The 24942-nt window shown below is 35.5% G+C and overlaps 3 protein-coding genes across 3 annotated transcripts in view; all 3 read right to left on the bottom strand.

The window, feature by feature from the left end:
* Positions 1–1707: 1707 nt before the first annotated feature.
* LOC146139481 (uncharacterized) lies at positions 1708–10023 on the bottom strand. Its single transcript, XM_083392268.1, has 14 exons — positions 9887–10023; positions 9483–9662; positions 8735–8894; positions 8196–8317; positions 7088–7252; positions 5947–6135; positions 4935–5044; positions 4615–4722; positions 4386–4556; positions 3783–3893; positions 3519–3721; positions 3372–3439; positions 3231–3260; positions 1708–2680 (listed from the first exon to the last, which is right to left on the bottom strand). The coding sequence occupies exons 1-14, from the start codon at positions 9948–9950 to the stop codon at positions 2619–2621; spliced, it is 1743 nt and encodes a 580-aa protein (XP_083248394.1). The 5' UTR covers positions 9951–10023; the 3' UTR covers positions 1708–2618.
* Positions 10024–10856: 833 nt separating this feature from the next.
* LOC146139476 (uncharacterized) overlaps positions 10857–24942 on the bottom strand; it is a 43438-nt gene continuing 29352 nt past the window's right edge. The window contains exons 13-15 of the mRNA XM_083392462.1: positions 15133–15198; positions 14485–14535; positions 10857–12309 (exon numbers count right to left, since the gene is read on the bottom strand). Of these exons, the coding sequence (XP_083248588.1) occupies positions 12251–12309; positions 14485–14535; positions 15133–15198 (176 nt within the window). The 3' untranslated portion in view covers positions 10857–12250. The remainder of the gene's footprint in view (positions 12310–14484; positions 14536–15132; positions 15199–24942) is intronic.
* On the bottom strand, positions 16063–19186 carry LOC146139480 (uncharacterized). Its single transcript, XM_083391522.1, has 7 exons — positions 19148–19186; positions 18659–18767; positions 17948–18112; positions 17621–17815; positions 16898–17007; positions 16385–16492; positions 16063–16074 (listed from the first exon to the last, which is right to left on the bottom strand). The coding sequence occupies exons 1-7, from the start codon at positions 19184–19186 to the stop codon at positions 16063–16065; spliced, it is 738 nt and encodes a 245-aa protein (XP_083247648.1).

Raw genomic sequence — 24942 nt, 5'->3', positions numbered from 1 at the left:
CATTTACAAGGTTAATTGCTTTAAAAGTAAGTAATGTTGCAGGTTTAGCCGCGGGTTGGTTTGTGACAAACGTTGAGCTGTTCAACATAAAACAACCAACAAAACAAAGAGTAACTGCTGCATAGTGTTTTACTTGGTCAAAAGACATCGGCCATCGAATAGCACCTTCAGGGCAATTGAATCAAAACATTTCGACTCGGTGCAATTGTTAGCAAACAATAGGCAATAATTACGGTCGAGATAATAGAGTAAGAATCTTTAATCGGTCTACCACTCGCTCGTTTAACCACTCTCTCGTTTTTTTAAGTCTAACTATTGCCTCACTATATGGCTTATTCTGTCTTACGTTGTACCCCAAGTAAGGTATTGCAGGCTAAAAAAATGTAAACTAGTAAAAGTATTTCATTTGGGACACCGCCTACATCGATACGGTACAGAAAAAGACAAGACACGCTATGAGTGTGAGTTTTTCCTTAAACTTCTTTAAGGTAGGCTTTCCTATGGGACAAGTTTGGAAATGGACAAAGTTTTTCGTCCGATTTAGCATAAATCGGAGTGTAATTTTGTTCAATTCAAATTAAATTGGACCACTTTTAGTTTGTACTACTGTACATATTAGCCTAAAGTTTTAGGTGGATGCATAAAAATATTTGCTTAATTTTTAATCTTAAATAAAATATAATTACAGTATTGTAGTGAAGCTAGTTACGAACAAACCTAAAACAAGCAATATATTGGTTACAGACAATATGGGAAAGTTAACCGTGAAAAATGTCCCTTATGTTGCTCTAGTCTAGTCAAAATTGTATGCCTTCTGTATTAAAACAAAATTTTTGCCTTATTAAGTAGTTTTGTTAACTTTTTAACCAATTCGAATAAACAGCATCTTTATAAAGCAACTGTGAATACTTTTTAACCAGCATCGTACTGAAAACGCATTTTTAAACCTCTTATCGGTGTTTTTTAACAAGAATGTCACCCAGCGTTATTTGAAAAATGTATTTAAGCACAGCGTAGATATTATGAACACTAGGCTATCATCCAAGCTTGCTTTTTGCTCAAAAATTAGGCATTTCAGAAAATATTTTTCTTAAGCTACACAAAGAAACACCTGTATTTGGTGAAACAGCTTCAGGATTTCAAAGAAATTTATTTACGATGTCACAAGCAACTACAGTGGGGTTGATATATTTTAAAACACGAAATTTACTGCGGTTGCATTGCTTTAGGCTGGAACAAACAACATTACGTTGTAAAACATTACCTCTAAAACTATTCTTGCAACTGCAATCACACTAGCGCGCTTTCGCCCAAGGCGCAGTTTACAGTCGAATTTTCACGATTAAACGGTGCTGTTGAAATTTGTATCTGGCTGCCAATGTAGTTGAGGAATATCAAATCGATCTTCAAATTCCCTTTTTTGAGAAAAAAAAACAGAAAATAGCAACTTAATACGCAGAATGTATCACAATGATCAATATAATTTGTTAGATTTAGGCATGGGCATGTTAAATCAATACCGTACTTTATTTTAACTCTGGCATTAATTGCAGCAACGCAAAGCTATATATGCTTTAACATAGAGATAAATCTGCATAACACATTTTCCTTCGAGCTTACAGAATTTCTGAATGTTTTTTCATTAAAGGTTTACACAATCCAGGTTGCAGTTATACGACTGAACAACACCATTTGTCGGGACTTCATTTACAGCGAGTAGGCCTAACAAAAAGTTTCAGGAAAAGCACGTTAACCATAACACAATAGTGTATGCAACGAATAATATAACATTAAAACCTGCGAGAAGCTATAGCAAAAAGTGATGCACAGCGTTAAATTATTAGTAAAAGATCGGTATGTCCAAAGAGAATATAGTTCAAAAGGGTAGAATGCGGCAAAACAAAAACACAATACACAACTGAGATTACACTTCCACAGGAAGTGATGGATAGCTGGAAAGCTTTCGTTGTGTGCCACCACGACAAGACAAAGTAATTCAATTTGAATTTTTTTTAAAATTAATTTCATCACAAAAGTGTTGCACACATTACATCGCCAGTCACTTTATTATAATCCAGAGGTATCGAACAACGAAAAAACGGTTGAATACTTTGTCAAATAGCATGTGCTACTTTCATGCTAACCATACGAATTTGTTTTTACGGAAATTTGTTGCATACATGGATAAGCAGGTTTTTTTAAGGTTTGGTTTTGGTGACCGCTAAGTAGTTTTAAGAGACCGCAAGTGTTTCATTTAAATACCAAAAAATAGCCATATTAGTTGCAAGTCCAAATTTTGGGAAACCGCTGGAGAAATTTGGGGGACCGTTTCGGTCCCTTAAAACACCTTAAAAAAACACTGTGTATAAGTGATGTCTTTATCAGAGTTAACTACAATTTTCTTTTAACTGAAACGCGATATGAAACAGTATTGCGACAGGTTGTTGAGTCAACGCACACATTTTTTTATAATTTCAATAAAATTACTAAGGCATTATATTTTATAAAGTCGTCATTTCGCTGTTTACAAACGTTTCGGCAATACCTGACATGCATCATCAGTGTAGAAATACAAGTGCATTACACTGATGATACCTGTATTTACTTCGAGTCAAATATCACACGAACCCGCCAGCCCTCGTAGATCTCTCCGCCTTTACTTGGTCGTAGATATGGATTTCTAAATGAATAACGCATCAGCTGTTTACTAAGGAGTGTTGGTATGACACTTCTTTCGATGACGACACATTTGCTTCATGCCTTGATGAAGAATTAGAAGGTTTGTTTGTCCTGATATGGTAACATAAATACTGGGCAAGCCAATCGATACTAAAAGGTAGAACTGTTTGCTCAGTTTGCTTATTTTATGTGAGGCTCAAGTTTACGTCAAGGTAAATAACCAAAAATATTTTACAACTAAAATCAAAGATGTTTATTCCAGCGTATATGATGAAACCTAACAGCTCTCCAAAAACAATTTGCACTTCGAGAAAACGGATACGTTTAGAAACGTGGAATTCGATGGTATCGAAAGGTATTGCAGGTGCCTTATTAAACTCAATATTAACTCATGCCTGGACTCCATACCATATTGACTTACCAGAAACGATATACCTATAAGATATTTTGCTAAGTTACTGACTTCATTAAAAGCGGCCAACGGATAAGCAGACTGACATCGTCTCTAAATCGATTATGGGCCAATAGGGTTTAATAGGAATTGTGATTACCTTCGTATTGTTGTGGAGGCGTTGGTCCGGCTGAAAGAACAAACAAAAACATATAAAAATAGTTAGAAACAAAACCTTATATAAATGAATTACGTTTAGTTATAAGTTTTCTCTAGTTGTCACACAGCTACTATGACTTACATGTATGGTGCATTTCTAGGTTGTTTTCTGGGACCGATAAATTTGTGTTTTGCTCCCGAATACTGAACCTGTGTTTGAAAATTCCTTGTTTTACCAGGTTATACTCTATCTAGAGTCTAGATTGACATCATATATACTGTTACCCACCGTATTTTAAGTGCGACCAAGACACCAAGCAATAACACTAACAGCGAAGTGGAGATAATGCCAAAAGCCAGTCCTACGTCTGACCAAACGACCATCCCAATCGAACTAACGCCTGTGGCCGTGGTGGTTGTAACGACAGGCGTAAAACAAAATCCGTTAACTTTTATTGTTTGACTTCCGCCCTCGCAAGAGAACGCCTGGATCTGTTAAAAGTGGACCCATGTCAATGTGTTATTGTGTCGCGTTTTAAGTTCAAGATCTTACTGTAAGGCTTATGTTTTCTTCACTTGGGTGTTCTGTAATATTGACTCTGAAGCTATCGGCGGTGGCAGAATATTGTTGAAAGGTCACATGTTTCGCACTTTCCGCTGTAACCTTTACACAAGTAGTAAAACTGAAATTTAGGTTGCTTTGTGTCGGAGTTTTATCCAAAAACTAAATCGTAAATTGATAGTTGTGGATAAGTGGATCTAGGATTTTAGTTTTTGGTGGGCCATGCCATTTTTTAGACATAAAACTACGAAATAAGGCTACGTTATAAAGAAACTAATCTTATAAACATTTTATATCCTTAAGCGAACTCGTGCGCAAATATTCAATAAAACTCAGACTACGCGCAGCGAGAAAACAAAATGATTTTGTTTGGTTTAAATCATATACTTTAAAATATAAAAGTAAGCGTAACTTGACGCTTTAAGCACATAAAAAAATAACAAATTTTTTGATATAGCAATTATAAAATTAGTTTATTGGCATTTGCCTGGTTTTCTACAGTATCCGCCCCTGCTGAAAAATACCATGACATTAAATTAAGCGTATGCGACTAAACTATTCGATTTATTAAAAGTTGCACTTGTTGTCGCATACCTCATATGCGACGATATTGTGGTCGGTTGATGATTTATTTAAAGCCACAACACATGACTGCGGTGACTTGACGTAGGCGTTAGTGACTGGATCAGGTTTCCCATATCCTGTTGTGAATTTGTTTCTTGAAACAACGTTATACGAGCCACAACCAGTAATTGAAGCGTTGATCTAACGAAATAAATAATACTTAAAAGAAAATCAAAACACGTGAGTGAAGTGTAATCACCTGTATGTCATACACTGTGCGTTTCGTCAATCCGACAAGAGTAAAACTCGAAACAGCACCAGAAAAAGTTTTAACCAGCACGTTGTGCCCGGCCTTCCACACTGAAATCTAAATAAAGCTCTTCGAAACTGATGTTGTAGTTTTACTATTTCAAACGTTATTTAAACATTTCGGCAAGCGCACTTAAAGCTGTGTTGTGAACACAGACAAACTTTTTTAAACGATAAAAAAAAAACAATATTGAACAATTGCCCAAATTATACGAACTATATATTAATAATAATGTTATATTAATAATAATGACGAAAACGGCTCTTTACTTTCATTTGATAACTGCATCCTGTTTTCTTGGCTAGTGTGTAAATGTCGTTGGTCCAATTGATATGCATGATTGTAGAATTACAATTCTCTCTGGTGAGCCATGTTGTCACTAAAGAAGTTGTTACATCTTACCAAAAGCTTTTAAAGTCATATGCGCTTAATTTGTTGTACTCCACAATGCGATCTGGCGGGGAATCAATTAACACAGCGGTTCTCAACCAGTGGGCCATGGCTCACTGGTGGGCCATAAGAACATTTGAGGTGGGCCACAGACCAATTTAAAAAGCTAGATTTAGTTTCGTTTTGTGTCACTATATATATATATATATATATATATATATATATATATTATATATATATATATATATATACTTTACAGGAATAATGGCGTGGGGAGGAAATAAAAACGAAGATAAATTTATTATCCAGCCGCAAGTATCTCACTATATCTGTTTTGAAATAGGTTCTGCTGTGTTTTGTTGTAAACCTATTTAACAGATTTTTGTTTCATAAAACTATTGGGCCACAGAATTGTTTTGCAACGTAAATGGGCCACGAAAGAAAAAAGGTTGAGAACCACGGAATTAACAGCAAGAAACATGAAGTTCCATTTATTGCGACCCCAGTGTAATTGTAAAACTTTCAGTGCTTGTGTTTTTAGTAATTGGTTTTAGGCAAATGGATTCAATTAAATAGTATACTGGAACAGATTATAGCTTCGGTTGCTCTAATCACAATAAAAAGAGCTTAGTAGGACGTTCACAACCCACATTAAATAGCTTCGCAGCCCACTTGTTGAGAAGTGCTAGTTTCCAACGACTCAATGTATGTGTTGTTGTATTGTTTTTCAAAACAGTTTTTGTTGTCAAAAGGGTCGTGGTTTATTGTGTTTTTCGTTAATGTTGATATTTCTTTCATCGCGTTCTGCACAATGTGTTTATAAAGCACGCACTTATTTGAGTTAAACTATACAAACTATAATTAAACTGTAGTCCCATATGGCTTACATACGTTTCACTTCACACGAATAGTAGGCAAGTTGTCCATAGCAGTTTCGGTCTTCCAGATCTTTTATTCCATACGTTAATGCTTTCTGTTTGCATTGTGAAGGTGTGGTGGTGAAATTGGCGATTGTCCCATTGCTCCAAATCCACTTCTTTGAAGTTGGGTTAAAACGCGCTCCAACGAATAATGTTCTTACTATTGTAGCAATAATATTTTTCTCATATAAAATATACAAGGAGTTTTCTTGTGACTAAGTCTACCTAGGTACACTCATGGGTGCCCAACGGAGGGGCAAGGGGGGCAATTTAAAGTGTAATATTTATTACTTATAAAGGTTATGTAGTAACAGCGTTTTTTTTAAGGTTTGGTTTGGGTGACCGCTAAGTACTTTTAAGAGACCGCAAGTGTTTCATTTAAATACCAAAAAATAGCCAAGTCCAAATTTTGGGAAACCGTTGGAGAAATTTGGGGGACCGTTTCGGTCCCCAAAACACCTTAAAAAAACACTGTGTAGTAATATTGATTTGTATATCAATTTCATTTAATATATAATCGTATGTCAATATTAATATCATATGTACTGAATTTAAATTATGTATATATGCATATCTCGCCCCTCCCTGGAAAATTTTCTGCGGGCGTCTCTGGATTCGCTATGCCCGGATGTGTATGTAGTTTGATAATAATAAATAGCTAAGCTGAAAAGGTCGCGTAAATTGACATCACTCTAATTAAGACGTTTCATCTTGAGTTGACGTGACTGAGAAGCAAATCAACTCATCACTTATAAAACGTGGTACGCATTTCTTCTTACTTTAAGTTTCTATCTACTCACACTTCTTGGCTTTGCAATTCATTTATGAAGATAATTCTACGGTAGTAGATGGTCCATATAAGCTCTTCCTGAGGCATTTGTAAACAAATGACAGAGTTCTATTGCTTTATTGACTACGATGTTTATATTACAATGACGGCTTTTAACCTGCTTCTACGAGGGCCTGTTTGTAAAGTTCAAATCCGTTATACAATACCACTAAACCACCCTGCCATGTTTTGTTTTGTGCTTAGTTTGTTTAAAACCTTTTAGTTTACTGATTACTACTAGTTATTTGGCTTTATTTCTATTAACAAAACTAAGAACACACACCTGGCAAATAAAAAGTTTTCTTCAAAAAAACAAATCCATCGTAAAAACTTTCCACATCAGTCAACATGCTTCCATATGGATTAAAATTTCTCCAGACGTTGTAGATGGGCTGGTATCCTGCAGCTGGTGAGTTACTTGCGTATAAATGGAAATCGTTATACCAACCTACAGAAATATTAAATTCGTCTGATTAACTAAATTTGTTAATATTTTAATATGGACGTCATTGTTGGCTAGAATAGAAAAGGAGTGCACCCAAGACTTTGTTTTACAGAAAACAAAAAAACTGCTTTGAATTTTAATTTTAACAAAACATTTTTCACAAAACCTTTACCTAAATACGTTATGTTAAGTTTGGTTGTGTACAAAGAACAATAAAGTAGGATTTTCAAAACATTATTTTACATTATTTTTTTAACACAAAATTTGTAGTGAGCTTAGTGCGTTCAGTGTCATTCACCAACATGAGGCTGACCTGAATTGAATATAACTTCTGCGCACCAGGTACAGTTATACAACTGGCATGATGAACGTAATTCACGATTTCCACCACCCCCAATAATGTCACCTCCATCTGGCGTTATGGACAATAATTCCTTTCTCCTAAACTCTCTCGTTACGTAATAGACGCGAAGATTGAAATTGTGTGGGCACGACGTGTTCATTCTCACTCTGATCGCGATTTCTCTGGTGGTCAACTTCCTTCCCTTTTTTCGGTTAATTTGTGCTCCTTTCTTCCGAGAAGAAAAACAAGCGAAGAAGTTTGGAGGAAATTGGGATCAAGACGCGAATTTGTTTGTCGGCGCCTTCTTTTACTTGATACTGGTGTTTTGAACGGCTCGAAAGGGGCCAGAAGCGCCATTGTGAGTCGAGTAAGATGTAGCTTGTTTTTTAAATGAAACATACATATGAACAATGTGTATTCTCTGGTCAAGCCCTTATGGAGTCATTCTAGCCAACGATAATGGCAACCATTTATATGTACAGAATATGCCTTTGGAGAGGCTTACCGAAACCAAACAGCCTAATCAGGATTGTAGTGCAAGCAAGGTCAGGCTAAATAAACAACTAGCCTGCGGTAAGGTTCGAATTAAGATGATAGACTCACGTTCATTAGTTGGGCAACCGTTGGTGATTGGGCCGTCTCTTGCCGGCTCTCCTGGTGTCACTGCCTTCCATCTTTCGCGATTATGTTGGCAGAAGTAAACTGCTACTCTTCCAGGATAATTACTGCCACCAAATATTGCCGTTGCTTTAGCGTTAGGTTTAATACCAAACAGAAAAAAACACATAATCACTTGCGATAACAGTGGCTTATATGCTAATACAAAACAAAGTTATGATAAATGGGATTTGTTCCATGTATATTATAACTTTTCACGTATCACGGTAAATCCACTGTGTGTTTTCGCTAGTGTTACACTTGTTGGTAAATAACTTCGTTTTCTGAAAAGATATTTTTTATTTTTTTTTAATTACGATGATGGCTTTTAACTCAATAATATATAGTCCATTATATAAATGCAAGGATTATTATACCTGCTTTAAGTAGAAACAATCAATTCAAGCATGTTCGTCGTCCGATTATACTTTATCTATTTTAAACAGGCGTCTATTTAAGTTAGCTGAACTTTGTTGAGCTCTCACGTTTTGTACATGTCCAAATACCAGAGTTGTCCAAGTTGTTTGGCACTCGTCCAATTGCCAGTTATTGCTGAATCCTTCGAGAACTTGTAAACTATTCTCTGTTGGGGAGGTGTGCTCTTATCAGGAAGATAGTCGTAGAAGATGTAAACTCTTTGTAGATCTACGTACAACTATATTTTAAAGATTATATGAGTGAAGTAACTCTTTAGAAAGATTAATAGCATTGATTGGAAATGTAAAAAAACAGATAGAGTATTATTTTGGTATAAATTAACGGCATATAATGTGGATTAACTCAAATTTGATGAATTTTGTCAACACAAAGAGATTTGCTTTAAGCGAAAAAAGGGCACAACCATACTTTTTTGAAAGTGATATGGTTCCACTAGTGAATTGGCCATAAATACGATTAGAAACTGTCATTCCGTTAAAATAAAATATACACAAGAACCAATTCGCATTATTAATATGTAGTTAATTTTCAAATACACACAATATTGGGTGGGTGGGATTCCTTTCTAAAGAAAGCTGTAACAAACATTGTTTTGCAAGTTGGAAAGAATGGGGACAGTTTGTCTTACTACTTTTACAAGTGTAATTTATTCAATAACATATTCCGAAATCAATTCCTAAAGGGTTAGTTTTAATCGAAAAAGCTATGAACCTCGGGCTGGACTAATATCCTTTGCGGGTCGGACCTAGCCCACGGGCCGCATTTTGCCCAGGTCTGATGTTTTGCGAGTCTTACCCGACTGATTGTATTTCCGCAACATCTCCTCATACAACTTGTCCGTCACATTTTGATCTTTGACAACAGCAAGTTGTCCGCCCAACGACTTACATTCATTATTTGCCGTGTTGGCATCCACGAGTGTATTGGATAAGGTGTAAATCGTGGTCCCAACTTTGAACAGTGTAGTGTTGCATGCTGTAAAGTTTAACATTTAGACGTATTGTTACTGAAATAAATAAATAAAATAACTCTTTGTTTAAAATAGAACATAAGACCGAAATGGCATTTCTTGAATTTGCAAAACAAGCTATTTTTCATTACGTCTGATTATGATAATATATTGTATTAAAATATATTTAAATATTACGTATTATACATATAATTTAAATTATGTGTCTCGGCTGTTGTTAGCAACCAACCTGTGGTGTCTTGGAAGGCAGAAAACCAAATCACTGCCACCAGCAGTTGTAGAACCAAATGCATGATTTTGTATTACTGCATGAGCAGCTTGACAACTATAACTTTTGGTCTGCTCCCTTACAATTTAAAATGCGCTAAGGGGTAAAGGTCATGACAATTATTTCAGAGATGACATCACAAAGTTACATCATAGCCTGACCTCAAAACGTCACAAAGTTAAATATAAACGTGACGTCATTAAAAGTAACGTCACGAACACTACACATTCGTTTATTTTGTTTAGGCCGGAGGTGTTACTTTCAATACAAAAGCTAAATTATAAAGATGTAATCGAATTGCGCATATTGTGTTTACCAAATTTTCATTTTCAAAGGGTGCAATGCGACGCATATTATCATAGTTTTGTTATATTTTTCGTACCGAAATGCATAACAAACCTAGAAATACGTCACAAAGTTACGTCATAATAAAATAAAAACCTGAAGTTATTGTTCGATCCTGCTCGAAAATATGCAACTAAAAACTGACAATAAAACCCTACATTTATTTAAGGAGTTTACGACAAAGAAATTAAAAACAAAATAATAAAAAAAATAGAGCAACTTGAGACTTATAAATGCAAAAATAGTAACTGCTCGCTTTGCTCGCTAGGTGCGCCACCAGGTGTTTAAAGGTCTCCAGGGAGCCGTGAGGTAAAAAAACGCAAAAAAAACTTTTTATCATAACACATTTGGACCGACATCAGACTCACACTAACCGCAAAATAAACCTCAAGTACTGAAGTTTAACACTCCATCGTTTTCAAGTTAACTAAAGGCAACCACTGCACACAGCTTGTACGACTGTACGTATTTGCTGCTTCCCGGTTCTGCCTACTCACATAGCGTTGTTTCCAACAGTGGATAAATAAACCACGCTTTATGTTGTTCAACGGAGTGGTGTAATATTGTGGAACAAAAGGTGTTTTACCAAGCACGACAAAATGCGTTTATTTGATTTCAGTTGGAAAAGTTTTGCCATAGAACAAATATTGGCGCACGAGCAAAATAAAAAGATAGCTGTAGGCCGTATAGCTAAATAACCGTAACAAAATCATGCAAAAAGTTTACTCGAAGCGCAAAAAAACATTCATTATGTTTTGAAATGTCGTTTAAAAAAATCGCTTACGAAATAGGGAATGCTATATTTATTCCTCTGTCAAAACATTCGACCAGTTGCTCTTGTTAATTTATAACATGAAAAGATTATTATGCGTTAACATTACAAACATTTTACAAAATTTAACAATTTTACGGTCTCAATTGTTTATGTTGAGTATATAACACAATTCAGTGGTTGACCGATTGTACTATAAGGGAACACCTTACAGTCGTTACAACATGTTTCGTATATCGCCAACGTTAAAACAGCAGATGCTTTATATGTGTTGGTGGGGGGGTGCCGATAAAGGATGTTGGGGGGGGGAGGATGTTCCGATAAAGGATATTTCGGATAACAAAGCTAGCCGTTTCGACACTGCGAAGTACTTTATTTCTAAGGTAAAAACATCGAATAGATCAAATGAATGATTGCAATGCAAAACATTTTCATTGTCTTTTAATGCCAAAATTATATTTTTACGTTATGAGGCCTATTTATTTTCAATTTTTATGTAAAATTTTCAATATACTTTTTTTCAGAGTAAACAAATCTACGCCAGAGCGCAAAGCATGGCTGTAATGAATAAATTAGTTGGATATCGAAGATTGTATTTAGACTGAGCAGCCTGCCTAAAACACCTTACTGGGTCTAAAGTAACAGTACTGTGCATTTTTTAGAATACGTGGAACAAGGCTTAGAAAAACAACCGTTTTTTAAAACAAATTAAATAGAAATCGTGTGCTAGCGTACCGATTATGCTATAGCTCAGGGGCGGGCAACTTACGGCGGGATTTTGAGCGGCCCGCCGACAGTTTCCGGCCTTAATTGATATTGTGGCGGCCCGCTAAGTACTTCATTTTCCCATATCTGGCCCGCAAACCGGAAAAGTTGCCCGCCCCTGCACTATAGCTCGACAAAAAAGCTTATTATAGAGTTCATTGATCGGAGCGAATTTTATAAAACAAAGCTTCACTGGAATCAATTATTCAGAATTTTGTCAAAGTCTGCCGAGCTAATGCGATTTGTTAAGAAAAGTTTAGCTCTTCTTAATATCCAACACATTAAAAAAAAAACTGTTTGTTCCACGAAAGCTATACAAGTTAATAACTTTTTTCTGAAGAAGAACAGCAGACGGTTTACAATTTATGTAGTCGGAATTGTTTTTTGGTGATTACGGTAATTTTTTTGTCATCTATCCGTTCTTCAAGTCCAAGTGGTGTGCTCTATGTGTTTTCGTACACATTTGTCGTCTTGGGCGCCACATTCTCGTAGTGGTGGGGACCTAAACAGTTCATTGTGTTAGTGCTATTTGCCAGCAGTGCAGTCAGAAATCGCCATGGCATAGATCAGGGTTTCTCAACCGTGGCCCTCGGCCCCCTAGGGGCCACGGAGCGGTCTTTGGGGAGCCACGGGCATAGCTCTCTAGCTAGATATTCCAAAAACCAAAGTGTCACTATTTGCAAAATTTACCAGTTAATTTTGTGTTTTTTTATTATGACTGTAAACCTTTCTTGTAACGTTTTGTCACCCATTTTTCTGACATGTGCTTTGACTCGTCAGTAGGGATGTTTATAGTAAAATATTGAACCATTTTTATTCATTTTATCGCGGAAAGTTACTCCTAATTGGTCGTTTGCGAGTGGCAAGTTTGGTTTAAGGCCTGTCGCAGAGGCAAAACAATTACTTTTCTGCTTCATATGTAGCCATGCAGTGCGGCGTCAGTGTTTTTCAGGCGGCCAATTATTACTTGCCGATACCCTTGCGTAATCATTAAGTGTCCGACAAAGGCAGTTAGGCGAGCAACAAGTGTGCAATGTCAGGTGCAACGGATTTAGCAATTAAGGGCGTTCAGTTGCAAAAGAAACATTCCATCGTAAAACGCCTTAAGGGTTATTCAAATATTCAAGGCCATTTTTTAGGCCAACATTCAGCGGTTCATGCACAGCTTATTTGTCAAGTAGGCTAATAGTAACCCATTAGTAAAACGAAAATCGAGAAATCATCTCGACGATTGTAGTTACATCGATGGGCCTAGTACAAAACAGAGCCTAACATAAAAAATACCTTGGCGGCGTCGAAGAACAAGATTTGTAATGACTGTATAAGCTAATTTAAATTGAAATGACTTAATTATACAATTTTTAAAATTAAGCGCTTTTGTTCTTTTATTAATGGCTGTATTTATTATTAGTGAAGAAGTGAAACAAGTAAAATACGTTAAACACAATGCTTGGTATTTTCATAAGTGGGTCGAGAGCCTTTCAAAGGGGGCCACGAAGCATAAAAGGTTGAGAACCACTGGCATAGACCAAAGCAAAACATTTTTATACAAAATCCACGTTACAATGGGGTCACTTTTATATTAACAGGTTCTTGTCACAACACTATACTTTACGTCGTAACAATTAAGTCACAAAATTTAGAAACACCTGTACTTTGTCCCACGTTTATAAGTGCTATGGTGGCAGAACTATTTGTTAACATTTTATAAATTATAAACCAGTTAAGGCAAGTGTTGCTCGTTTAAAGCAGGTGGGCATTAAGTCTGCAAGCCTCAGAAAGCAACACGTTTTATAAATAACTATATATATATATATATATATATATATATTAGACGTTAACTAACATTAAAAATGTATTTCAGATCGCGGTTATAATATGTATATAAGGCAATTGAAAGGCCATTTAAATTTACTGCATATTTCAGTTAAAACGTGAAATATGAAGATTGAATTTCTACTAGGATAGAAAACCTGGTGCGCTAATACGTATCGACTAGGGCAGGCTATCATGCTATACCAGGGGTTCTCAAACTGGGGTCCATGGACCCCTTGTGGGTCCGTGAACTAGTTTTAGGGGGTCCACAAAGGTCTAATTGAAATATTAGTGTTTATTTAAGAAGTAATCAATTTATTAAAGAAATCAATTTAGTTAAAAATAAAACGGTTTTGCACTGAATGTATTTAGACTCCATTTCACTTTTACGATTTTGGACCAAAATCAGCAAATTTATGAAGTCTATTTGCACTGTGACGTTAATTTATGACGTCTTTTTTTAATTTTTGTTTTTGCCTACAGTGGTCCACGCGAGATGAAAGTCAATTTTAGGGGTCCGCGGTAAAAAAGTTTAAGAACCCCTGTGCTATACTAATTATCCTGGTTACAGAAAATGGTTTGAAATCCCAAAAAGGCTTGTCAATGTTTTTTATTCAACTTTTGAAATTAAGGTTGAACGACGGTTAAGCCGTTTGTTTACTTCGGTTGGATGAGTTGCTGTTGGTTTGGAGTTTAAACGTATTCATTGAAATGAAATTACGAGTTTCGCCAGTAGGATTTTTGTTGAAAAGGCAAAGTATATTCAGTTGAACAGTGTGTTGATTGAGTGTGTCAAATAATATGAAATGAAATTATAATGTAAGTTTGTTGTAGCCTTGATGGAAATTTATCTATGCATTACCTTGTGGAAGCATATAAGGTCCGTCGTCTTGTTTCTGGAAAGTTTGAATTGCTAAAAAACATAAGGCTGACCTTAAACGAAGTTACAGCGAATCCGGTGGTGGTACAAAGCTTAACCCCAAAATTACTTTTTTGCATTTCTTACATAAATTTAACTTTATCTATGTTACGCAATTTCTTTTACACTCAACACTAAAATTTTCACAACCTGGTTGTACAACTTTAGCTAACAGGACGTTTGTTAAAATAATTGCTTTATAACAGTGTTTCTTAACCTTATTTGGCGACTACCCAAATAGTAATAACAGCAAAGTTTTGGCAACCTAATTTTCTTCACCGAACTAATTTTAAGCTTAACGCAAACAAAGCTCAAATAAGAGATTATTAATAATAACTTCAAATTTATTCATTATGAGCGATGTCGCAATTGTTGCAATTTCAGAGAAATCTTGCTCAGAACGAATGTCAATAAATCTAACCAGGTGAAATACTCCAGTCAGCTACCGACCCAAACCGATTGGCGATTTAAATGTTAAGAAAACACTGCTTTATGATCTAGTTGTTTTACGTCATATATTAACGGCTGCTAAAAAAAGCATAGAGGAATTAAGCATAACGTAAGATATTTTAACCAAGCTGAAATCATTACCAATGCCAGACGTTGGTTGATTGTTTTCTGGTCTTTGTTGGTCGGTATTTCGTTCATGAATCCAAGCATGAAATTTAATCAAAAACATTTTTGCAGCTCACGAAATGTTCACGTGTTTAATTACTGTTACCCACCGTATTTTCTGTCCGACTAAAACACTAACCAATAGGATTAAAATCGAAGTGGAGATGATGCCAAAGATTAATCCAAGATCTAAAATCAAACCGTTACGTTGAAAACTAAGTAAGACAACACTGGTTCTAAGATTTTAGGTGCAGATGTTTATAGTTTATAAGAATCTGACCCACCGAGCAGTGGTAACCGATTATAATGTAACCGAACTAACTTATTTTTGTGAATGCAATTTAATCAGCTCATAACGTTATAAGTTCGGTCGTTGTGTAATTGTAATTTTCTTTTATTTCATTTAGTGAAATTTCATAATTCGTCTTAATGTACATTTAGGAAAAGGTGTAATATAGACGCTATTGTAATGTTTCCCCCAAACCCTGATTTCTTAAGTTTACTACCGGTGTTATTGCTGAGCTTGCCAATTGCACTTTCAGTCGAACTAACGCCAGTGGCCGTGGTGGTTGTATTGACAGGCGTAAAACAAAAACCGCTGACTTTCATTATGTGACTGCCGCCCTCGCAAGAGAATGCCTTGATCTGTTAAGCATGTCAAATGTGAACATTTGATATTTTATTATATTTTTTAACATTAATATAATCATTTTAATCATTTGTTTTATTCAATATGCTTACCGTAAAGCTTATGTTTTCTCCACTTGGATAATTATTGATATCGACGCGGAATCTATCAGCATTGGCCAAAAAATTGTGAACGCTCTCGTGTTTCGCACTGTTTGCTGTAATCTATTAATAAAACAGTAAAGTTTGCCGTTGGTTCTATAGCATATCAGTTTTTGTTCATCTAATATTCTAAAAGGGACATCAAAATTATTTGGGGTCCAATGATTACACCAATGAACGAAAACTATGCCATGTAAGAAAACGCATACCTCATATGCGACGATATAGTTGTCGGTTGATGATTTATTAAAAGCCACAACACAGGGCATTGGTGACTTGACGTAGGCGTCATTGACTGGATCAGGTTTCCCATATCCTGTTGTCATTTTGCTATTTAAAACAACGTTATACGAGCTACAACCAGTGATTGAAGCGTTGATCTAACGAAATAAATAACAATTAAAACAAAATCAAAACTCCTGAGTTGAGCTGCAATCACCTGTATATCATACAAGGTACGTTTCTTTAATCCGACAACCGTGAAACTTGAAACTGTTTGATTAAAAGTTTTTACAAGAATTCTCTGACCATTTTGCGAAACCGTAACCTAAAAAACAAATCATGTCACAGTGTGATGTGCTATGCTTGAGGTTTTGCTTTACGCTGTACGTCATTTACATTTTCTAAACTCTAGCAAATAGCTAATAATGTGTGTTAGCAAATACAGTGAGAGGACTATGCAGAAACTATAACAAAGAAAAAGTTAATATGACAGTGTAAGATACAACGTCACAATGATAAATTCTTTGGAGTCATTACACTTATGGACAGTTTACTTTTATTTACACCTAATACACTATAATATTTTCGCCCGGTATAGTTTTTTTATCAAAAGGGTGCTTTACAATTCGAATTACAAGCTTCAAAACGAAGTGAAACTAAATGAAAATTAAAAAGCAACTATTATGCACGCATAATATTTTAAAATACGACAATTTGTCATAGGCCTTACTTTTAACTGATAAATGGATCCTGTTTTCTTGGCTAGTGGAGAAATGTCGTTTGACCAGGTGACGTTAATCACAGTGGAATTACAGTCCTTCAGTATAATCCGTGTAGAAACTAAACAAAAGTCAGAAAAAACGCAGGTAGTTACCATTTAAGCCAAGTTTGCAAATACAGAGTGTATAAAAAAATTGGCGCTAACAGTTCCAAATTGACCCCCCTATTTGTTAAACGGATCTTTTTCACTGATGAATATGCCATCGCGGTGTGGCAAATAACAAGTTAGCAAAAATAAAAATCTATCAAGCATCACCTGAAATATGATAATATTTTACTTTTTATTTCTTCGAATTTAAAAAATGTAACATTACAGCTCTCAGGTAAATTTAATCCAGTGATTCTTAACGTTTTATCGCTTATGACACCCCTTAAAAAATAAAAAAAACTATGATTTTCAGCACCCTGAGTGAAATTTTCGTTGAGTATTTTAGTAATATACTCTGAATGAAACTTTAACAGCACAAATCAACTTATTAAATAAATACACCATGCCTTCTAAATGCGATGTAACAACAAACCCAAATATCTGAGGTCATTTGTGGATTGCTTATCTCAATTTTCGCGAATGCCTAATGTTCGGGGTCCATTGGAACACGAGGAGATGCACAAAATTACACCCCTGTATGCAAACGTATTGCAATTTTTCTAAAGGCATATAGCCTATACTTACGTGTTGGTCTTATTTCACACGAATAGTAGGCGAGTTGCCCCGAGCAATTTCTATCTTCTAGATCTTTCATTCCATACGAGAATGCTTTCTGTTTGCACTTGAAAGGGTTATTGGAAAAGTTGGCATTTTGACCATCGCTCCAAAGCCACTGTTTGGAATTGGTGTTGTATCGCGCTCCCACAAATACGCTCCTCACTATTTTAAACGTTAACGTATTAAATGTAAAGGGTTCTGGATGCAGAAAAAAATATTTTGATTGAATTTTCTGGCCCTTTCCAAATCCCTATATTATAGGCCAGAATAAAGTGCATGAATTGAAATGCGTACCTGGAACGTTGAAATTGCCCCTTGAAGTATTAAACCCATCGAAAAAGCGATTTACATCAGTCAATCTGCTTGAAATTGGATGGAAGTTTCTAACGAAATTGTAAATCGTTTGGCTATCAGCAACTTGTGATTTCCATGCAAACAAACCAAAGTCGTTAGACCATGCTGAAAAAATATAAAATTTTGCGATGAAATTTGTTCTTAACTTTGAAAGTCGTTGTTTCTAATCAGTTAATCATATAACCATAGTTGGCCGTAACGCATTAGGTACGATTGTGGGGAAAACTGTTTTCCAGTTGCAAGACTAAACGAAACATACGATCCATCAGTAAACAACGTCACGGTTGTAAATCTAAGCAACACCTGATAAGCAGGTTCCGAAAAGGCTTTTAAGAAAGCTTATGCAATTAAATGGTTACATTTAATTAAAATGGTTACATTTAATTAAAATGGTTACATTTTAATTAGAGATATTTGCTTTTTTAGACGTTCAGATTCTAAATACAAAATTACTAATGGAAATGTATTTTTTTGCGTTAAAGTAATGACATCAAATTCAATATAAATCGTATCTAAAGATCGATATAGGACCATAAAATAAATTATTTGACTATAATTTCCTTGTGGAGTATGTCGTAGGCGTACACTAAAGACAATTTGTGCACGCGGAAAATCACGCACAATTATAGAGTAATATACGCAAACACTTACATTCGGAGGTTGGGCAACCGTTGTTTATTATTCCGCTTTGTGATTTTTCTCCTTGTGTCACAACCCTCCATCTTTCGCTATGATATTGGCAAAAGTAAACTGCTATCCTCTGTGCATTATCACTGAAAATTAGTTATATATCGTAGTGTTGATTATGGTGTTTTGTAATAGGAGTTAATCAGCAAAAGATACCGTTTTTTGACGAAAATGTTTAACATATATACAAAAGTGCAATTATGCACGTTTATTGGGAAATATATTTAATGTAGCAGGGCAGCTCTGCTGTGCGCATGTCTGTATATGAGCAATGAACTATAGTAGACTTAAACGCAATTACCTCAGATGCGTATAGCTTAGGATTGTTGGATCTAAAACATTTTCTCTCGCCTTATAGCCTATTAGCCATGATTCCGTTAGGAACTACAGCCCGTCGTTTATCAACTGAATGTAACATTATAAACCAATGTATCATCGTGTTACTATACTTACCATTACGACCGCTTCAACTTGTGACAGAAAATATGACATTCTTGTACGCTGTTTTAAATATGATATTCTGGTACACTGTTTTATATAGGCCTAAGACATTCTCGTACGCTGTTTGCCAATAGATGAGTGACACTCCCACCCAGGTTTTTTTAAGGTTTGGTTTGGGTGACCGCTAAGTAGTTTTAAGAGACCGCAAGTGTTTCATTTAAATACCAAAAAGTTGCAAGTCCGTTTAGGTCTCCCAAAACACCTTAAAAAACCACTGCTCCCACCAACTGCAGTTTTACACCATGTTTAATATTCAGGTTGTTTCATGGTGTAATTTTATTGCGAGAAGGCTACCACCTTATTTTCCGCCAAAGAGTACCACGCAATCCGATACCAAATAAGGTCATTACTAAGCTCAAACAAGCAAAACACATAAAATAGAAACGTCAGCTATTTTTCCAGATTATAAGACATTTGATTTAGCGCTACGAAATTTAGTTGACTAACGTTAATATTGCTGTTTTTTGAAAAATAGTCTTCAAGTTATAGCAATCGCTGGCTTGGATCACGAATCATCATGACTGGAATTCCTATATTATTTGGTATCGGGTCGGCACCGATATGAAACTATCGAGCGAGTACCGATACCACCCCTTGGTAGCGGCTATCGGCTCCGATACGATAATATCGGACATATTTCATTATGTTGACCATTTGTTGGGTGTTTAAAAAACAGCTACGTGATCAGTTAAATGATAGATGAAGTATTTTTAATAAACTCTCACGTTTTGTATAGGTCCAAGTACCAGATTTGATGAAGTTCTTTCGCACTCTTCCAATTGCCAGTTATCGCTGAATCCTTCGAGAATTTGTAAACTATTCTCGATTGGGGAGGTGTGCTCTTATCAGGAAGATAATCGTACAAGATGTAAACTCTTTGTAGATCTTGGCAAAATCAAGCGTGTACTATTTATTGTTTTAATAAAACATCTAAAACCGCATGAAAAAGTTTTTTATTTAAAAAAGACATACTCATTTAAAACATCAGTTTTATTAGTTATTAACTTCGACAACTATGGTTTTAAAACGAAATATTAATAATGTAACGTTTTTGCACACTTTGGACTACAGATAGACTTTATAAATAACAATTTAGCGTTGTAACGAGTGGAAGATATTATTGCATACAACATTGTACCAGTAGTAGGTCTATAAGACTCTATATCAGTGATTCTCAACCGCGGCTCTCAACTGTATATTTTGCGGCTCTCACTAACGGAGTGAAAAATTAGTTAGCAGTAGCAGAATTGCAACAAAGGAAGTAAAATAAATTAAAAGTGAACAAATTTGATCAGCAAGGATCCCGAGTACGAAGTACTAATGTTACCGGGCTACTTCCGTCCGGCTCTTTAAAATAATTTTGTGACTTGTGACGTCATAATATATTTAGTCTTGATCGACAAGCTATGGCAATAAGAAATAGCTGTTTCAACAGTGTTAATTAGTTAGCCTAGGCTAGCGTAATGTATTTTTGTTGTTTTCTTGTTGCTTTCTTAATGTTTTTCAATTATATGCCTACTGTTGTTTTTATGCGGCTCCTTGCAAACTTTATAGGTTTGAAATGCGGCTTTGGCTCTAAAAAAGGTTGAGAATCACTGATCTATATGCTACAAATACTTACCGCCAAAAAGAGAAAGGTTATGCGTTTCGCTTCAATTCCGTTGCCGGATCTTACCTGTATTATTGTACTTCCGCAAAATCTCCTGGTAAAACTTATCTTTGACAGCTTGATCTTTGACAACAGCAAGTTGCCCGCCCAACAACTTGCACTCATTACTTGCCGTGTTCGCATCCACGAGCGTATCAGATAATGTGTAAATGGTATTTCCCACTGCGAACATCGTAGGACTGCAAGCTTTAAAGTCATACAAGTGTGGTAAGAAAAACACCTTTTAAAAAGTTGGACATATGTGAAGCTAAGTGGCTAAAGGTAGTCAACGCAACCATTAACATCCAAAAAATGATTCTACCGCGAATAAGATAAACCGCTATCTTATCGCTACCCATTCGAGCCGCATTTTACCGTCTAGCATCTCGCACTGCTCATATGTATTTTGTTTTTCCCTTCCTCCACTTATTTGCGTCGCCTACTCATTTATCCCAGTCGTGTTGCCTGTGAGGCTGTCGAGTTTTTCATTGCGTTTTTAGTCTATTATCGTGTTTTAATATTTTATTGTTTACTTTTATTGGTTTGTTGATGGCTGCGCTCTGATTTCATTTATTTATTTGTACTTTTACAGGAACTGATGATGGCACTTGGCGAAATATATTTTCCTTTAAACAAAACGTCTGATCCTGTTTTTACTCATGTTTATAACTATGAGTTTTACTTGTTAATGTGGTAAGAAGTTTGGTAAACTTTTACTTTAGGCGCCTTATAGACCTTAGTAAAATGCTGTAACTAACTATACTTTTTTCAAACAATTTTATATCTATGTTTATATAATGATTGTCATTAGTTGCTACTAACCTGTAGCTTGGCAAAAGCCACATAAAAATATTAACGCCTCCAGAAGAATCGTAAATTGCATTTTGTTCCAATACTAAATATAGGCATCTAATTACTCAAACCCTATCTTTCACTACAACGTACTTTGGTTTATTAACCATTTGTCTAAACTTCTTGAACATACAAATGGCCTTATTAAAACTTTGTGAAACATTCACTGTTGAGCTTATACGACTTGCGAACAAAGAGCAAACGTTTTAGCTTCGCTTATAGAAGTACCAGATTCGTTGTCATTATACTTTCCATTCCTAAGCCAAACCAAATATTTTCAGATTTGTTCCGCATTGAAATATCACAAACAGCAGTTCTGGTTACGTTCGATACATGTTAGTATGCCTAAGTCCCAACAAATACCGACAAACAAAAGAAAAACAATTGTTAACAAACTTCCTCCTAAACATAAGAAATAGTTGGTAGCCGTTAAGTTTGAAAGCCCTATGACGCTTTTAAGGCATTAGAAGGAAATAGGAAGTCGCATTAATCACACAAATGCCAATACAGAATCGCACACCAGGAAGTTTTTTTATACCCGACGTTTAGCAACCTTTTTCGCATGCGTCATTCTAATAGAAAGTTCTCACTGTTCAGCGATAGGCCTAGGTTAAAATTAGCCATGAAACTGTGAAAAGAATTGTGGTTGACAGTGTGCACCAAAATTTCCTCTTAGATTTTGTCAAACAGCTACAAAGCACCTCACTTAACCGTTTAAAACTACTGGCTTATCAGACTGAACCGTGGTCGTTGTAATCGTTATACGGGTTTGATGTTATGCCCCCCTAATATTTAGGGATTTTGTGAAGCCGTACACCAGCCAGGCTTCTGTTTTCCCAAATCTTACACTATTGTCATGAATATAAACTCTGTACTTCTGAACACAAATCAAATGGTTTACTTTAAAAATAAATTTCCAACAGTACAATCTTCTGCTTGTTCATTATCTGTCAATTACCGCCAATTTCAAGCAGGTGCCCTTTTTTAGGGTTGAATGTATATTCAGTAAAGACAGAGCGGCAAAGAAGAAGATATGAGTTATATATGTGAATGTAGCTCAATAGTGAATTGTTCGTGTTCTCTAAATACCTGTAAATTTTATACCCACCGCTTCTAACTAATACTTTGCTATCATTACATCGAAATCCAACTTAAACAAAACAAAGTGATTTATTCTGCTCACTTATCGTATTAATCGGGCGAGATCGAAAAATGCAAAAGTCCACGGTCGTAGTTGTAACCCTGGGTTGTTGTTTACGCGCAATATTTACCTCTTATAACCGAGTGTTGCTCATCCAGCAGTTTATTATAATGAATCGACGTTTCGACGTCCTATACAAGAATCCAGGATAACAACGTATCATGCAAGACAGATTCCTTACAAAGCAACAAATTGCAACAAACCACAAATTTAAACAGCAATAACGAATCGTGCGATTACAAACTAGCACCAACGTAGTGATAAAACAAGCTCAGTGGTGTAAAAGTGCCCGATAACTTATTGGCATTACAACATTTACCTCTTATGTTCTTAAATTATTTTAGAGCTTGGTATGGAAAGCATGCCCGTGTGTTGGCTGCCTATTTGTTGAGCAAAACCTCTTGTTGCACAGTTCTTATCTCAATATTAGCCAACAATAAACCCAAGAGTTTTTAAACCGTGGCAAGAACCTAATTGTAGGGAACAAAAGTAAAAGTCACTAAATATGATTGATGCCTAATTAGGGCTCCTAATGTATGGAAAAATATTTTTCATCTTGCGAACCATAATAAACAAGTATAAATAAAGGTAAGTTGTCGAATGAAAGAAATCGTGAAATAAAAGTCAAGGGAAGGGTAATTTGTTCAAAGACAAAATACGAACAGAAAATACAAACTTAGGTTTTTGTATTCAGGCTCCAGTATTAATATATCCTTTGTACGCACTTTGAGAATGTATTGTTTTATTCTCGCTCCGAACCTAAGTCACGGATCGCTTGAAATAGACAAGGAATCAGTCGAATTGTGTTAGTTTCGCATCTTTAACTTGCTTTAGTTATTAAATCATTCTTGGATTTTGTAGTTTCATTTCTAGTTTTTTACTGAAATATTTACCCGTCTTAACATAGACGGGTAAAAAATTGAAAGTATGTATATTTTTTCAATAAGAAACGCATCACGATTTTGCGTGTCATCTTTGCGCAGTATATATGACAATCGCGGTCTGTAAATAACTGCGGCCTCTTGTGAGTCACAATAATTAAAAAGACATACTGCATTAAATTGAAATGCAATGTTGTAAACAAGTCCTTAAGTCCAATTCAAGTCATTTTGAATTTATAACAGGTCCCAGTCAAGTCATAGTTAAAGCAAGTAAATTCCAAGTCAACTCCTTGTTATAAAAATTACACGTTAAGCAATCAAAATTAGTAAGCACGTCCTATTATGAGAAATGCATCAACTAAAACAATACCAAAAACGCTATACACAGCAAGCAAATTGTTTTCTGTGTCAAAAATTTGAATAAAGGTTCCAATTTCGTAAAAAAAAATTCTTATCGAAAACACTTCACTTCAAACCAAGTCATTTGTCTAAATAAATCAAGACTTTTGTCTAAAAGACTTAAGTCAAGTCAGGTCATTTGGAAACAATGATTTAAGTGCACTTAAGTCCATTTATTCATTAAGTCCAATCAGTGACCTAAGACATTGGAAGGGAAGTTAATTTTAAAAGCTAACCCCATTGACATACACGTGCGTTGTACAAAAGAGCCGCGTTAAAGCCGAACTCACAAAATGCCATTGTGGCCAGCTACACAATTCGAATCGTGATATTCGAAACACCAGAGTTTGATGAGGACAAAGGGGCCGAAAAACTTTCCCACTAAAGCACAATGTACTTTTTATAGACGAACTTACACAAGGCAAAATGATTATTTTCATTATACCTTTAAATTTACTATGCAAAAGTACACCTAACGAACAATTTCGAAGAACGATTGCCAAAAATAGTTTTATAGAATTCTGAATTTTGATGTTTGCAAAAAGCCCAAGCAAAAGTAATCATCCGCGTTTGGAGTCAATCAGCTTTTAACAAACGAAAATTTGAGTGTCGCTGATTCAAATGTTAAATATTAGCGTTTTATAGATTGACGTATATGGTATAGATTGTGAGTTTGTGGTTACTACAGACTGGAGAGCATTGACGTGAGGTTTGCCAATTTGTTTTTTCTTTTTTGGAGAGGAAATGTCCTCGTGGTCCCCTAATG

Source organism: Ascidiella aspersa, chromosome 6 (genome assembly GCF_963924565.1).
Source record: "Ascidiella aspersa chromosome 6, kaAscAspe10.2, whole genome shotgun sequence".
Taxonomy (NCBI): domain Eukaryota; kingdom Metazoa; phylum Chordata; class Ascidiacea; order Phlebobranchia; family Ascidiidae; genus Ascidiella; species Ascidiella aspersa.
This window is presented reverse-complemented; position numbering and strand designations above follow the sequence as displayed.